The sequence below is a fragment of the Solenopsis invicta genome, chromosome 2 (genome assembly GCF_016802725.1).
Source record: "Solenopsis invicta isolate M01_SB chromosome 2, UNIL_Sinv_3.0, whole genome shotgun sequence".
In the NCBI taxonomy this organism is placed as follows: domain Eukaryota; kingdom Metazoa; phylum Arthropoda; class Insecta; order Hymenoptera; family Formicidae; genus Solenopsis; species Solenopsis invicta.
In genome coordinates this window covers 15593923-15607259 of record NC_052665.1, presented here as the reverse complement: position 1 = coordinate 15607259, position 13337 = coordinate 15593923, and the positions used below count along the sequence as shown (strand labels likewise).

At 34.7% G+C, this 13337-nt stretch overlaps 3 protein-coding genes across 4 annotated transcripts; 2 read left to right on the top strand and 1 right to left on the bottom strand.

Moving 5' to 3' along the window:
* Positions 1 to 172: 172 nt before the first annotated feature.
* LOC105197476 (acylglycerol kinase, mitochondrial) lies at positions 173 to 2892 on the top strand. Its single transcript, XM_011163857.3, has 8 exons — positions 173 to 550; positions 745 to 864; positions 929 to 1319; positions 1400 to 1515; positions 1597 to 1784; positions 1991 to 2134; positions 2221 to 2339; positions 2499 to 2892. The coding sequence occupies exons 1-8, from the start codon at positions 438 to 440 to the stop codon at positions 2610 to 2612; spliced, it is 1305 nt and encodes a 434-aa protein (XP_011162159.2). The 5' UTR covers positions 173 to 437; the 3' UTR covers positions 2613 to 2892.
* On the bottom strand, positions 2757 to 7441 carry LOC105197474 (protein lethal(2)denticleless). Of its 2 annotated transcripts, none has more exons than XM_011163855.3 (8): positions 7125 to 7441; positions 6346 to 6590; positions 6077 to 6257; positions 5114 to 5339; positions 4837 to 5042; positions 4536 to 4738; positions 4204 to 4426; positions 2757 to 4037 (listed from the first exon to the last, which is right to left on the bottom strand). In XM_011163855.3, exons 1-8 carry the CDS (start codon positions 7183 to 7185, stop codon positions 3421 to 3423), a joined length of 1962 nt encoding a protein of 653 aa, XP_011162157.1. In that variant the 5' UTR covers positions 7186 to 7441; the 3' UTR covers positions 2757 to 3420. The 2 variants fall into 2 exon arrangements, with proteins under 2 accessions (XP_011162157.1, XP_011162158.1); XM_011163856.3 differs by having other exon boundaries at positions 7143 to 7441.
* Positions 7442 to 8149: 708 nt separating this feature from the next.
* LOC105197473 (cleft lip and palate transmembrane protein 1 homolog) lies at positions 8150 to 12615 on the top strand. Its single transcript, XM_011163854.3, has 6 exons — positions 8150 to 8311; positions 8628 to 9215; positions 9696 to 9813; positions 9898 to 10101; positions 10210 to 10347; positions 10684 to 12615. Exons 1-6 carry the CDS (start codon positions 8192 to 8194, stop codon positions 11445 to 11447), a joined length of 1932 nt encoding a protein of 643 aa, XP_011162156.1. The 5' UTR covers positions 8150 to 8191; the 3' UTR covers positions 11448 to 12615.
* Positions 12616 to 13337: the final 722 nt, after the last annotated feature.

Genomic DNA, 13337 nt, shown 5'->3' with positions numbered 1-13337 from the left:
AAATTTATTTTCAAAAAATATGGCTTGGTCTCACCAATTTTGATTAACCTAATCAGTCAATTTAATTTATAAATTATAAACTGAAACATTTAAAAATTATCCCTAACTTATAAGTGCAAACACTTTCCAAGTTCCTGTATTTGTTGTGTTGGTATACTTGACGAACATGCGATTCGATACAAAATTCAAAAGCACTCGTGAGTCGGCAAGAGTGCCGAGTGGTATAATTTTTCTACGTCTCGTAGAAATTAAACGTAGAATAAAAATAACATAAGCAATTATATAACGTGAATTTAAAAAATTAAAAAATTTAGGGAATTAAACTAGCTCACGAGAAAAGAGTGATAAAGTACGAGCAAATCGAGAATTGTAAATCCAAAATTATCCGGATAACGGTGAGGGTGGTCGGACTCCAAATGGTTTTGATACTTTAATTGATGATGGCTAAGGTGCTGGCTGTGCTGAAAACGATACGGAATAACTGGAAGAAATCCGTAGTGGGCACTGCGGCTTTCTCGTACGGAGTTTCGTATGGCAAACAAGTATACGAGTGAGTAATCATGGAGGACATAACCTCAAACTCTTCCTTTCAAATTTATATTCCCGCATAATATTTTATATCTAAGCTCTCTTACGACTGTAAATCTGTACATTCTTTAGTAGATAATATATCGTTTTTATATACAGATGCTTTAAATTTAAATACGGTATTTTTTATGTCATTAATTTTTGTTTCATACTTAGTGCAGAACAATTAATGCGCCAATGTTGTGAGGACGTGGCCAAGTACGGAGATGCCTCTTGTCCTACAAACATCAAGCCTCGTCATATGACAGTTATTTTAAATCCAGCTGCCAAGAAAAGGTTGTGTCGCGAGAGAACTTCAATGCTAGAATGCAAAGCTAATTATTTTGTTTTCTCTTTCTAGAAAAGCTAAGAAATTATTTCAGAAGTACTGTGAGCCTCTGTTGCACCTGGCTGGCATCTCGGTAACCATTATTGACACGCAATCGGGAAGCCACGCACGTAATGTAATAATGAATCTGGAAACACCTACTGATGCTATTATTGTGGCAGGAGGCGACGGTACCTTGTCAGATGTTGTAACTGGTTTGATGCGGAAGTACGAACATAATCTTTATTCAGTTAGACAATGCCCCATTGGCATTTTACCATTGGGAAGCACAAATACTATTGCAAGTATGTTTTATCAAGACTACAAGGATTTAATTGACGTACGCTGCATGATTGATGCAACAATGGCAGTCATTAAGAATAATCTCAAATCAATAGACGCCATTGAAATAAAATTATTGAGCGTATGTAATCTTGCATCTTTCTCTCCATTAATCTATTTAGCACAGGTCAAATTGCATTGAAATGGAAATTTTTATTTAAGAATGATCCAGAAAACCCTATAAAGCCAGTTTATGCTGTCACAGGCATAGAATGGGGAGCCTGGAGCGATACGCACGCACGCATTGACAAATATTGGTACTGGGGTGCTTTACGCAAGTAAACATTTCTTTATTTAAATGATATTTCTCGCATTTTTGCCTGTACAGTCTTATATTTTCTATATTTGAATGCAAACAGATATGTGGCTTATGTGTTCAGTGGTTACAAATCAGATTTGAACTGGAACTGTAATGTGGTAATGAAATATACGAATCCTTGCAAGGGATGTTCACGTTGTTACAAAGATTTTTTTCACAATCAATCTATGAATTCGAATAGAAGATGGTGGCATGCATTTTTACCAAAGGGGCAAACATTTGTTTATGGTAAAGAAATTCTTGTGAAATTTGAAATTAACTATTTGCTTACAGGATTAAAATCAAAACGATATCTAATATGAATAAAATATTTAAAGAAATTCAAAGGCTTTCTATTAGAGCAAGAAAAAGATATTTAGAAGAAATGTTTTAACAGCATCTTATACATCTAATTTTAATCGATAAAAGTTTTGATATAGGGCATACAATTTCAGATAATCACGCACACGTCGATTATAGTAAAGTAGTGAATGAAGATTGTGGCATATTTCACGAGATGCCTATTTCAACAACGGAGCTGTGTGTAAAGACCGAAAATATGCGGGTTCAATCAGCGCCTTCATTAAAAGTAACTCTAGGTAATAATAGTATTTTATAAATCTATATTACTTGAATTTTACAAATATAACTGAAATTTAAAGTGTATTCAATTTTATATATCAAGGTCCAGAAAATGTTAGTTATGCTACATTTGTTGAGAAAGGGTGGAAACAAGAAAGTGACAATGAACTACCGGGAAATTTAACATTAGATGCAAGGGATATTGAATTACATCCTGAAACAGTAAGTCTTTTCTCTTATGAAATCTTAATGAACTAGTAATATTAATTAAATATTGATAAAATATTTCATATACAGATCTTGGAATATTAAAAAATTTAATTAATTTATAGCCAGTTACTAATCTTTAGAAATTTCAATGTGTTCTTGATTTTATTTCAGACGAATGACGATCGAATGTTTTACATTGATCGCGAAGAATACGAGTTGAAACCAGTTCAAATAAGATTACTCCCACAGTTTATAACAATTTTCTGCCCTGAGGCAAATAGTTAATGATACTTAAAAACAATTCAAAATTACTTTACAGCATTTGATACTCATATCATTATAATCTTTAGATTGCCTAAAAATGAATAGAAAAGGTATGATGAAACAGACGTTGAACCAAATATTATATAAAAAATTATTTAATATATATCTTTTCCATAAAAAAATAATTTATTACTGGGTACAAAAAATATTTCAACTATAACGGTCGTTAATTTGTGTATAATACATTCATGCACTAATGTAATGTCTAATACAAAGCTCATTAAAAATTTGTCAGATCATATTTATCTACAACTTATAATTAAATCGCCTTAAACGTTACTCTTGAAAATTACGCAAGATATGTTATTGCGAGTAATGCTAAGATTTAATATCTTCTTTCATGTTTCTATTTTGTACAGTAGCGTAAAAGCTCTTAGCATTTTATAAACCAGTCTTTTCATCAAACGCGTTATATCAGGAGTTAGTTTCAGTTATTTTATAAAATTAGTGACCGGGATTCGAGAGTCTTTGCTTTTATAATTAAAACTAAAACCGAAAAAAATTTTAAATTTAATTCGCGAGTGTCCATCATTCGTAAATTACTAAATTCAGCATGTACTGTTTTTAAAAATGTATTCGTTTTGATGATAAACCCCACCATTATCCGAAGGAAAATCCAAGTTTCAGTTATTTTACAATATTGGCAAACAGAATCTTCTAAGATCCTCTGCTTTCATATTATATGAAATAAAAAAACTGAAACCGAAAAAAATTTCTAGATTCAATTCATGAATATCCATAATTTGTAAATTATCGAATTCTACTATTTTCAAGATGTACTCGATGATGGTAAATTATCACTATTCGAAGGCAGATCCTTTTTGCTATCTTTACCAATGGCATTGGATGGCTTAAAAAAGTCTAATAAGGAAACACTTTTTGTTGGTTTTGTTACTTTTTGGGGTTCGGTCGAGCGGGATCTGTTGAATCGTCGGCCAGGTGTCGATTGAGTTTTTGGACTGCTCGACGCCGCCTTCTTTTGATTGTATCTCTCCTTCCTAATTTTCGTTAACCAATCGACATTCTCTTTGTACTTTTGCGGTGATATTTCAAGTAAATGCGGCGCTGTACCATCCATCACGAAATTTGGCAGGTTTAATGTAGGCGAAAAAACTTCTTCACTCATGGACTGGCTCGTACTGGGTTCGTCCGAATTGTAATCTCTACTCGTACTAGGTATTTCGTTGCTCGAACCGAATAATCTTCGCATGCCACGATTTTCTATATGAATTCGTTTTGCAGTCGTCTTATGGTTTTCATAAATAGGTGATAAAATACATTTGAATTTTCCCTCAGATCTTGACATTTGCAGGTAACTACGTTTGGCAGAATGGTGTTTATTTCCATTATAATCTTCCATACTACTACTAGACTCAGGAGTCTCAACTGTGGAATAAAAAAAATTTCTTTGCTAAAAATAATGCAGAATTTATATACAAATTTAAAAAGTTGAAGAAAGAAAATCGTTCTACAATCTCTAAAACTTTTTTAAGCTATGATTTATATTAAATTTATCTTTCATTTATTTACAACAGCAATGTTTTATTCTTACCTGAAGAAAGGACAGATTCCTTGTGTTCGTCCGAGCTTGGCGTAATGTCTTGATAACCATTCGAGTTTCGAGTACTTGGGGTAGTTTCTTGTATTTTCATTTTTTCTAATTTGTCTACGACTTCAGCTCGACCGCGTATTATAGATTCCCTGTAGTCTTCTGCTAGATCCTCGACTCCGATTCTCCATATTTTATGGCAAGCATCGTCGGAGCAAGTCACGATCTGAAATGATTCTCAGGATTAAAAATAAGATTAGATACCAACTTCCCTATAAATATCTAGATTATAATCCACCTATTTTATTTATATTAATAAACATTAGAAATGAAACCTTAGTTTCGCCTACGCTGCACCACGCGATGCAAGTCACTTCGTCCGTGTGACCGGAAAGCTTAATTAGTGACGTGCCTGGTTTGTTAGTGTTCCAAATATACGCAAGTTCATCGCCCGATCCACTGGCAAGATAACGACCGTCGGAACTCAAACATGTCTTCACATAGAACGTACGATTCTCATGTCCATAATACTTGGCCACTGTCACAAAGAATTTTTGCGTATAATTCTACTTCAATAAAATTGAAAAAAAAATTGAATATATCAATTTATTTCACTTCTTAAAAGAAGATATTTACCCGGTTTACGATTATATGAAGATACATTATAAGCATATATAACGTCATCCATACAGCTGGCGTACAATGTAATCCTAGCTGGGCATATTAACAGCGAGGAGAAACCGTTCTTGGTACTATTCCCGGAGTAATTCATTAGATGCTTGGCTATCGGCTCTTTCTTGTGGACGGTGTAATTTTTGCGCAAGTCCCATACTTTTAATAATCTGAAAAGACGAGAAATGCATTAAATTCCTTCGCTAACGCGTGGTACATAAGTACAGAGAGACAATCTTACCCATCGCCTGCAGCGCACGAGATTAGCGTAAAATCATCTTGAAACACTAAACCTGTAATACTTTGCGCTCGCGATGCTTGAGTGTATGACCTCCGTTTCGTATTGCCTGTGCTACTCGTGCTATGTGCATTGGCAATACAATTATCTGGCCTAGGCTGACAGTTATGATTAGCTCTGATATCCCATATCATGATGCAACCGTCTCTCGCACCCGTTGCAAATACAGCTTCAATTTTAAGATTCCAAAATTTTTTCATTACTTAGTGTATTACAAGTAGCGTTGAACATTATTCGATTAATTTGTTAACTAAAATAATCGATTAAAAATTTTAAAAATATACATATAGTCATGATTAAAGTAAACAATGAAATTGTCAAATAATTTTGTATAATTGATCAAATTTTCGCTTAACTAATCAATTAAAATCAATTAATGATAAAACAATGTGTTTAATCGATTATTAAAACATCGTTGATTAAAAAAAATAATCGTTAATCAATGATTTTTAATATTGAAAAATTATATTAATAAATTTTATGAGCATTATAAATTATTATATTAACCAATGCTATTCAGGTATCAATTAATGCTATAAATCAGTGACTAAAATTAACGATTAATTTTTGTAATCAGCAATAATTATTTTAAATTAATCAATTGAATTAATCACAATTATTTTAATCAATTCATTTTATTATAAATAAAAATTTAATCGATTAACGCCTAAGATTTCAAATCAACTAAATTTTTAATTGTAATTATTAAATTGATTAAATTTTACTTAACACTAATTACAAGTAACAATTAAATTCTTTATGCATATTCGGAAACAATCGTAAAAAGTTAAATTATGAAAAAGTAAAAAAAAGAATCAATATTTTTTTATCTTTCATATGAAAGATGAATGTGCTGGCTATTGTTTTTAAGAAATACAACTGTAGTTTCGCGCGATATCTAGATACCTCTGTCTTCATCACGGAACACCGCTGTTTTTACACTTCTCGTATGTGCGCCAAAGTTATTAATTTGTTTCATATCAAGCCTGGCAACGTCCCACAAGCGTGCCATATGATCTCCCGATGCTGTGACCAGCTTCATCTCTCCTGGCATCCAGGCAATGTCAAAGATTGCGTTAAAGTGCGCCTTGAAGAATACAATGCATTTTGCATTAGTATTTCTATATGTCCACCTGAGAAGCTTGCTAAAGTTAAATGACAATTGAGATAGCAACCTGTGTTCCTTCCAATGGTGCATTGTTTTCATACTTCTTCCTAGTGTCTTGAAAGGCGACTTTCCCATCTTCATTAGCCAGGGCGAGAACCTCCTCGTATCCTGGCGCAGTACAGAAACGACATGCAAACACTGGTGGCCGGGGATTATAATCATCTGTGTTTACATTTGGACTTATCCCATGGTATACATCCTCATAGTAGCACTTCAGGCGATAAAGTGCAAAATCATAATCATATACCATTCCTACAGAAGACATCAAATGTATCATTATAATTACAGTAAATAATAAAAAATTTAATAAAGTTTATTTATTTTCAAATTTAATTCATTATAAACTTTATTTTATTTAGATTATTGCAGTAAATGCAATAACAAATTAATAATACTTTAATCATCTACAAATACACAATGTATCGTTTTAAGTAGTTTATCATTAAAATTGTATAAAAATTATTTGCAGAAACAAGCTATCTAGCACTGTTCCAATTCTTTTCAATTGCACTGTTATAATTACATTTTGCAGCTGTAAAACATTTATTAAAATGAGAAAGGCTCTGAAAAGGTAAATCAATTTAATAAATAAATGTCGTAAAAGCCAACACAGGATGTTCGTGTAATAATTAGATAATTATTAAAATAATAACATTCGATCGCAATGATTTGATAGCGATTAAAGTTAATAAAATCAATCCGACTGACTACAGTTATTACAAAACCGGATAACCTGCGTCCGAACATAAACGGAAAACCGTCGTTTAAATCTCTCGTAAGACGTACGCGTTCGTATGTAATTACCGTAGCCTCTCTCCCGTCGTTGAATGGCACGTGTTACATTCATTTTGTACTGACATGAACAAAATTCTAAGATAATGCTCCTTCGAATCCAATACGAAAATGTTTATACCCGCAACACAGTACGCGGGAAATCTGTCAGATTCAGCGCAAATTGGGTTCGCTTTCATGTAGCGGCTGCGCGCACGCGAGATTGATAAAAAAAAGTAAAATTAAAAAACGATAACGCCCGCACATGGCGCTGCGTTCGAAAATTCTACTCGTCGGGTACGATAACTTCAGGTTTGTTCGCGTGCTCTAATATATTCCAACGTGTTCCAATACGTTTGCCGCAAATGCATTTGGACACTGACGAGAGACTATTAAAGACCGTCAACCCTAGGTAAATTTTCAGGATCGTCACTGAGGCCCAGGGGCCCGGCGGTAATTGAAGAGCAATGACGTTATCGACTATATGATTGTTAATACAAATATTTGAGTAATACATTATTAAAATCTTGATTTTTTTATAATACAAATACTTCATAAGCAAGTATGCATACTTATATTTAATAACATCATTGTATATTGCTTCAAAATTGTAATTCTTTTTGATCAGTTATTATCTCTGTCGATAATCAAACTTTGATGTTAACATCAAAACTGCAATTTTTAATAAAAATCGAGAATTTTCGGGTTACAAATACATAAGTATATCTATGAAACTTTAGAATAACAATAATTTATAAAATTAGTACTGTATTGTCAGTTTATCATTAAAAATTTAACAGTCACACAACTCCCGTAAGGTTAGTGGTCTTTAATAGTCTCTCGTCGGTGCTACCGTCCACTTGACGCTAGAAATGCTTCGAAGCATTCTTTGATTGGTCAATTTGTAAAATTCTTTGTTCCGATTGGTTAATCAAATGCTTCAAAGCATCTCTAGCCATCAAATGGACCGCAGCCATTCACAGGCTCGCGCATATGCATGATGCACGCGCGTGATTGTGCCAATCTCTGCTATTTCTTTTGTTTATGGTCAAAGAAAACTCACGGGACCCTGATAGAGAAAAATGGTTACTGGAAACGATCATCGTGACAACGCGGAAGTAGATGTTGCTGAAAACATGGATAGCAATCAGCCCAACGGTGAACTGGTTCCGAGAACCGAACAGAATAACGACGAAACAGACGTATGTTAATTTGTCACATTACATTTGTTGTTATTTCCATTTTCACGTCTGCTGCGCAAGGAGGTGCCTCGAGAATGAAGACCAGTCGAGTCTGCATGCACTGATACAACTCTTTAAATTATACATAAGTTTTTTCTTCCCTTTTTAATGAAAGGTCGCATGATACCGCACAATTAGATACAATCGTGAATATCGAAGCTTATTTAATAACGATGTAAATTTTTATCCAAAATTATGCCACGATTTTACATCGTGCGAGCGAAGAACCGTTGAGGTTCTATTGTAATTCGAATGTGTGTTTTTTTTTTTTTTACAGGCAAACGCGGAGAATAATGAGCAGAGGCAGAAGGCACAACCGGCACAACAGTCGCGCCTAGAGTCGTTCTTCGCCATAACAAAATCATTGATCATACGAGCCCTTATAATTTATTTTATTAGTAGCCTCTTTAGACGCTCTGATAATAATCCCAAGTCTCCCAACGCCACTGGCGACACGCGCCTACAAGCTGTAAATATTTTTTCGAATGGAACGTTATTTGACCTTAGTGTTTATTTGTCGGAATCCGAGAACTTCAAAAGGTTTGACGATCCGCGATCTCTGATTTGGTTCGAAGAGGGTTTGGTTTACGGTGATTGGTACGGCGGACCGAATCGAGATGGGTCCAGGGTGCTCGAGCACACGTTTGTTCCATCCGAGCGATTAAAGCAAAATGGCTCGATCTACCTGCACATATACATTACGAAAGCTGGAAAGTCGCCGAATCCGAAGGCTGGCAAGGGCGTATACGCCGGCGACTATGTGTCGTACTCGAAAAAAATGTTGAACAAGTTCAAGAAGATCAGATATCAAAAGAGGCACAACTTGCTAACTGGCGAGAGCACAGCCAGTAAGGAAGAGATGGAGGTGCGTATATCTTATATAATTTTTATAGGATTTTAATGAACCAGAATATTTACTCCAGCCATTGACCAAGTAGGGACTTTATTTATAATTTTAAACATATGCATTAATACTTATAATAGCTAATGGAAAATCTTTTACCCATCTATTTTGATTATTGCAAAAAATATTACCATATGTCTCAATAGTCAAATTGATAAGACACTCGTTACAGAATAGAGGGAATTTCAGATTTCTAGTTATACTTTTTGCAATAAATTTTCCACAGCACTTTAAGATACTAGCAACATCAAAATTGTTACTCGATTTAATTTAAAATATTAATTTTAATTTCAGTTTATGATTTTTTAAGTCACATTTTGTAAAATTAAAAAATGTATTTAAAACTTGACATAGAAATAATATTAAGCACCAAGACTCCTAATAAAAAAATGGAGTTTTTTCTGCTTAAATTATGTATACTAGACATATAAATTCTTCCAGAAAGCTGAATTAATGGATCAGGAATATGTTTCACACTGGCATCCAAATTTAACTGTTAATTTAGTGTTTGATGAAACCAACTGGGTGTATGGTCAAGTACCGCAGCCATTAGATGAATGTAAGTATACAAATATACTTGTGTTATATGCATAGAGAGAGACCTGTATACTGGAAATACTTCATTGTGTTGCTCTTCTCGTAGATATACATTTTTTACCTGGTGGAAATGCTTACAAACCAATACTATATATGAATGATTTTTGGAACATGCAGCGAGACTATCAACCGTTAAACGATACCGTAGAGCAATTGGAGCTGAGATTGACTTATCAGCCGCTCTCATTATTCAAGTGGCAGATATACGCAGCTCAGTCCGTTAGAAATAAGTGGACATCATCGTTTATGGGTTTGTGTTACGTTTGACATATAGTAAAAAAATTAGGATGTGAATCTTTGCCACGTGGAGAATTGCGTGGTTAATAAACTTTTTCATCTGTTATCGTTATTCATACAGGAGAGGCATCCGACGACGATGATAATGATCAAGATACCCTGAAGGAAACTTTACTCGAAACAAATCCATATTTACTAGGATTAACTATAGTTGTATCAATCTTGCATAGCGTGTTTGAATTTTTAGCATTTAAAAATGGTAAGCTCTAAAAACCATCTCTGAAAAATAATTAGAGATGTGCGAATTATTCAAATATGAATGAAATTGAATCGGATCAGGTAAGGGTCGCATTTAAATCTTTGTGATTTGAATTTCAACAGAAATTTTTTATTACCTATATGTTAATTTTCAACCGAACAATAATTATGTTATTAATTAAAAGTTGTTTTAAAGGTTTGATTCAAGTAAAAATTTTGATTTAATTCGATTTAGGATCAAAAACATTGATTCGCACATCTCTATTCAAATAACAGAAACTTATCTCTCGTTCATATCACACAACTGCAATCTGAGAAACTCTTTTCTGCCTTTCAGACATTCAATTCTGGAACAATCGAAAATCCTTAGAAGGTTTATCGGTACGCTCCGTATTCTTCAATGTATTTCAGTCTCTCGTCGTACTCCTTTACGTTCTCGACAACGAGACGAACACGGTCGTGCGCATCAGCTGCATGATAGGTCTCTGTATCGAAGTGTGGAAGATCAACAAAGTTATAGACATTAACGTCAATAGGGAAGTGAAAGTACTCGGGATTTTTCCGAAGATATCATTCCAAGACAAGGGCTCGTACGTGGAGTCTTCGACGAAGGAGTACGACAGGCTTGCCTTCAAGTACCTCTCGTGGGCACTGTACCCTCTGCTCGGTGGATACGCGATTTATTCTCTAATGTACTTGGAGCACAAGGGATGGTACTCCTGGATTCTCAGCATGCTGTATGGATTTCTGTTGACCTTTGGATTCATCATGATGACGCCACAACTGTTCATCAACTACAAATTGAAGAGTGTCGCGCACCTCCCGTGGCGCATGCTGTCGTATAAATTCCTAAACACGTTCATCGACGATATCTTTGCATTTGTGATAAAGATGCCGACGCTGTACAGGATCGGCTGCTTCCGCGACGATATTGTTTTCTTTATATTTTTGTACCAAAGATGGATATACAAGACCGACCACACCCGAGTGAACGAGTTCGGCTTCTCCGGTGAGATGGAGGCGCAACTGGCGGAGAGTAAGAATCAGGTAGCTGTTAAGGATCACCCGGCGAAGGATGGGTCCGCGAAGAAAAATGAATAATACTTGGTGCGGGATAGAGTTAGCATCAAGTACGTTGTATTCTGCGTTGCCCCGAATTAATTAACAAAAATGTCCGATACCAAAGGAATATAAATTACACACATTGACATTTATTTATATAAATTTCCGCTTAATCATATGTGTGTGTGTGTGTACATGTATATTCTATTTCCGAATCCATGTGCTAGCGAGCATACTGCGACGCATATTGGCGAAAAGGCGAGGATTAAAATTCTTTTATCCAAATTTAGAAAATGCGCACGAAAACGTGCAGGGAGATCAAAATTACGAAACGTGAATGTGTAAGACATTGCCAAAATAGGATCTTCATGGATGCATCTCGCGATCCTCTGACAAACTGCGCTATAAACGTAGGTAGTATGCTCAACAGTGTTATTCGTATAAATGTTTTTGACTACAAAAAAAAATATAGACACTTGTAACGCGCCCGTGCGAAAGCACGGGAGAAACGCCGTTTTACCGATTTTAATGTTTAGTCGAATTTCGAGAGAATGAAAAAAAAAAAAAAAAAATCCAATGAATATCAACGATTTCAAATGATGTTAGTATTCTCATTATCGGGCGAGATGTTGCTACGAAATAAAAATTGATTTAATTATCATACATTACACGTGTTTTTTTTTCTTTCGAGCGACCAACTCAGATCCTCTTCATTTTTATATCGCGACATTTTATAAGATAGGAGGTAAAAGAAAGAAGATTAGTAGCTCTCTTCTTTTTGTAAGAGCATTTGGAATTCTGTTTAACGAAAGGGAAAAGATCGTGCTTACCAATGTCGACGTTAGTATTACAAATTACATTTAATGTTATATTTTATATTTTGTTAAGAGTAGTCGTATAATTATCTACCGTCGACTTACTGTCTATGTTTTTGGACGATATACATTTATTACATATCCATTACCGTCATGTATGTATATTCGGTTATTTTTTTCGAATGAGAGTAGTTTGTAGCGTAATTTATGAGGCATCACGCCAGGAATGCGGTGCCAAGTTTCAACGCGGCTCTTCGAGCTAAGTTATTACGCGCAGTCGCGTAAGGATATATTCTCAGATACGACGGTCCACGTGTTATAAATGTGACACGCCGATACTGCTTAGACTGTAAAAATAATCGTTTGTAATAAATATAAGTTATGCCTCCTAATTATTATTTTTCCTACTCCTTAAGCGGTACACAAGAATTTACAAAATTTACGTAAAACGATTGTGTATGTGTCCGATAATTTATGTGCTCAAGATTGACGAACGTCGGTCGGAGCAAATTTATTCTTGCATCATCGACCGACGAGAATATATATGTACTACTGTGTCCAAAAAGTAAGGTGACATTGCATTTATTTCGAAAATTCTTTATTTATTCTTGCAAATCAATTTCGTCCCCTTCAAAGTAATCCCCCCCTGATATAATACACTTATTCCAACGGATTTTCCAATCTTCGAAACAGTTGTAATAATCGATTTCAGGAATGGCCTTTAGCTCCTTCTTCGCAGCGGCTTGAATCTCTTCTATCGACTCGAAACGGTGATTCGTGATTTTTTAACCAAAAACTCGACTAATATCGTTCCACAACCACCGTATTCACCTGATTTGGCTCCATGCGACTTCTGGCTATTCAGCAAACTCAAGCGGCCGCTCCGGGGACACCGTTTCGCTGCGAAGGAGCTAAAGGCCATTCCTGAAATCGATTATTACAACTGTTTCGAAGATTGGAAAATCCGTTGGAATAAGTGTATTATATCAGGGGGGGATTACTTTGAAGGGGACGAAATTGATTTGCAAGAATAAATAAAGAATTTTCGAAATAAATGCAATGTCACCTTACTTTTTGGACACAGTAGTATATAAAAAAAAAAAGAAAAGAGACA

Coding starts and splice junctions, on each gene's coding strand:
- LOC105197474 (XM_011163855.3), bottom strand. CDS start 7,185: ATGAATGTAACACGTGCCATTCAACGACGGGAGAGAGGCTACGGTAAT. Junction 5,043..5,113: donor TCGTGCGCTGCAGGCGATGG/GTAAGATTGTCT, acceptor TCGTCTTTTCAG/ATTATTAAAAGTATGGGACT. Junction 4,739..4,836: donor TTCATATAATCGTAAACCGG/GTAAATATCTTC, acceptor TCTTTGTGACAG/TGGCCAAGTATTATGGACAT.
- LOC105197473 (XM_011163854.3), top strand. CDS start 8,192: ATGGTTACTGGAAACGATCATCGTGACAACGCGGAAGTAGATGTTGCT. Junction 9,216..9,695: donor CCAGTAAGGAAGAGATGGAG/GTGCGTATATCT, acceptor AAATTCTTCCAG/AAAGCTGAATTAATGGATCA. Junction 9,814..9,897: donor ACCGCAGCCATTAGATGAAT/GTAAGTATACAA, acceptor CTCTTCTCGTAG/ATATACATTTTTTACCTGGT.
- LOC105197476 (XM_011163857.3), top strand. CDS start 438: ATGATGGCTAAGGTGCTGGCTGTGCTGAAAACGATACGGAATAACTGG. Junction 1,320..1,399: donor TTGAAATAAAATTATTGAGC/GTATGTAATCTT, acceptor TTTTTATTTAAG/AATGATCCAGAAAACCCTAT. Junction 1,785..1,990: donor GGGGCAAACATTTGTTTATG/GTAAAGAAATTC, acceptor ATACAATTTCAG/ATAATCACGCACACGTCGAT.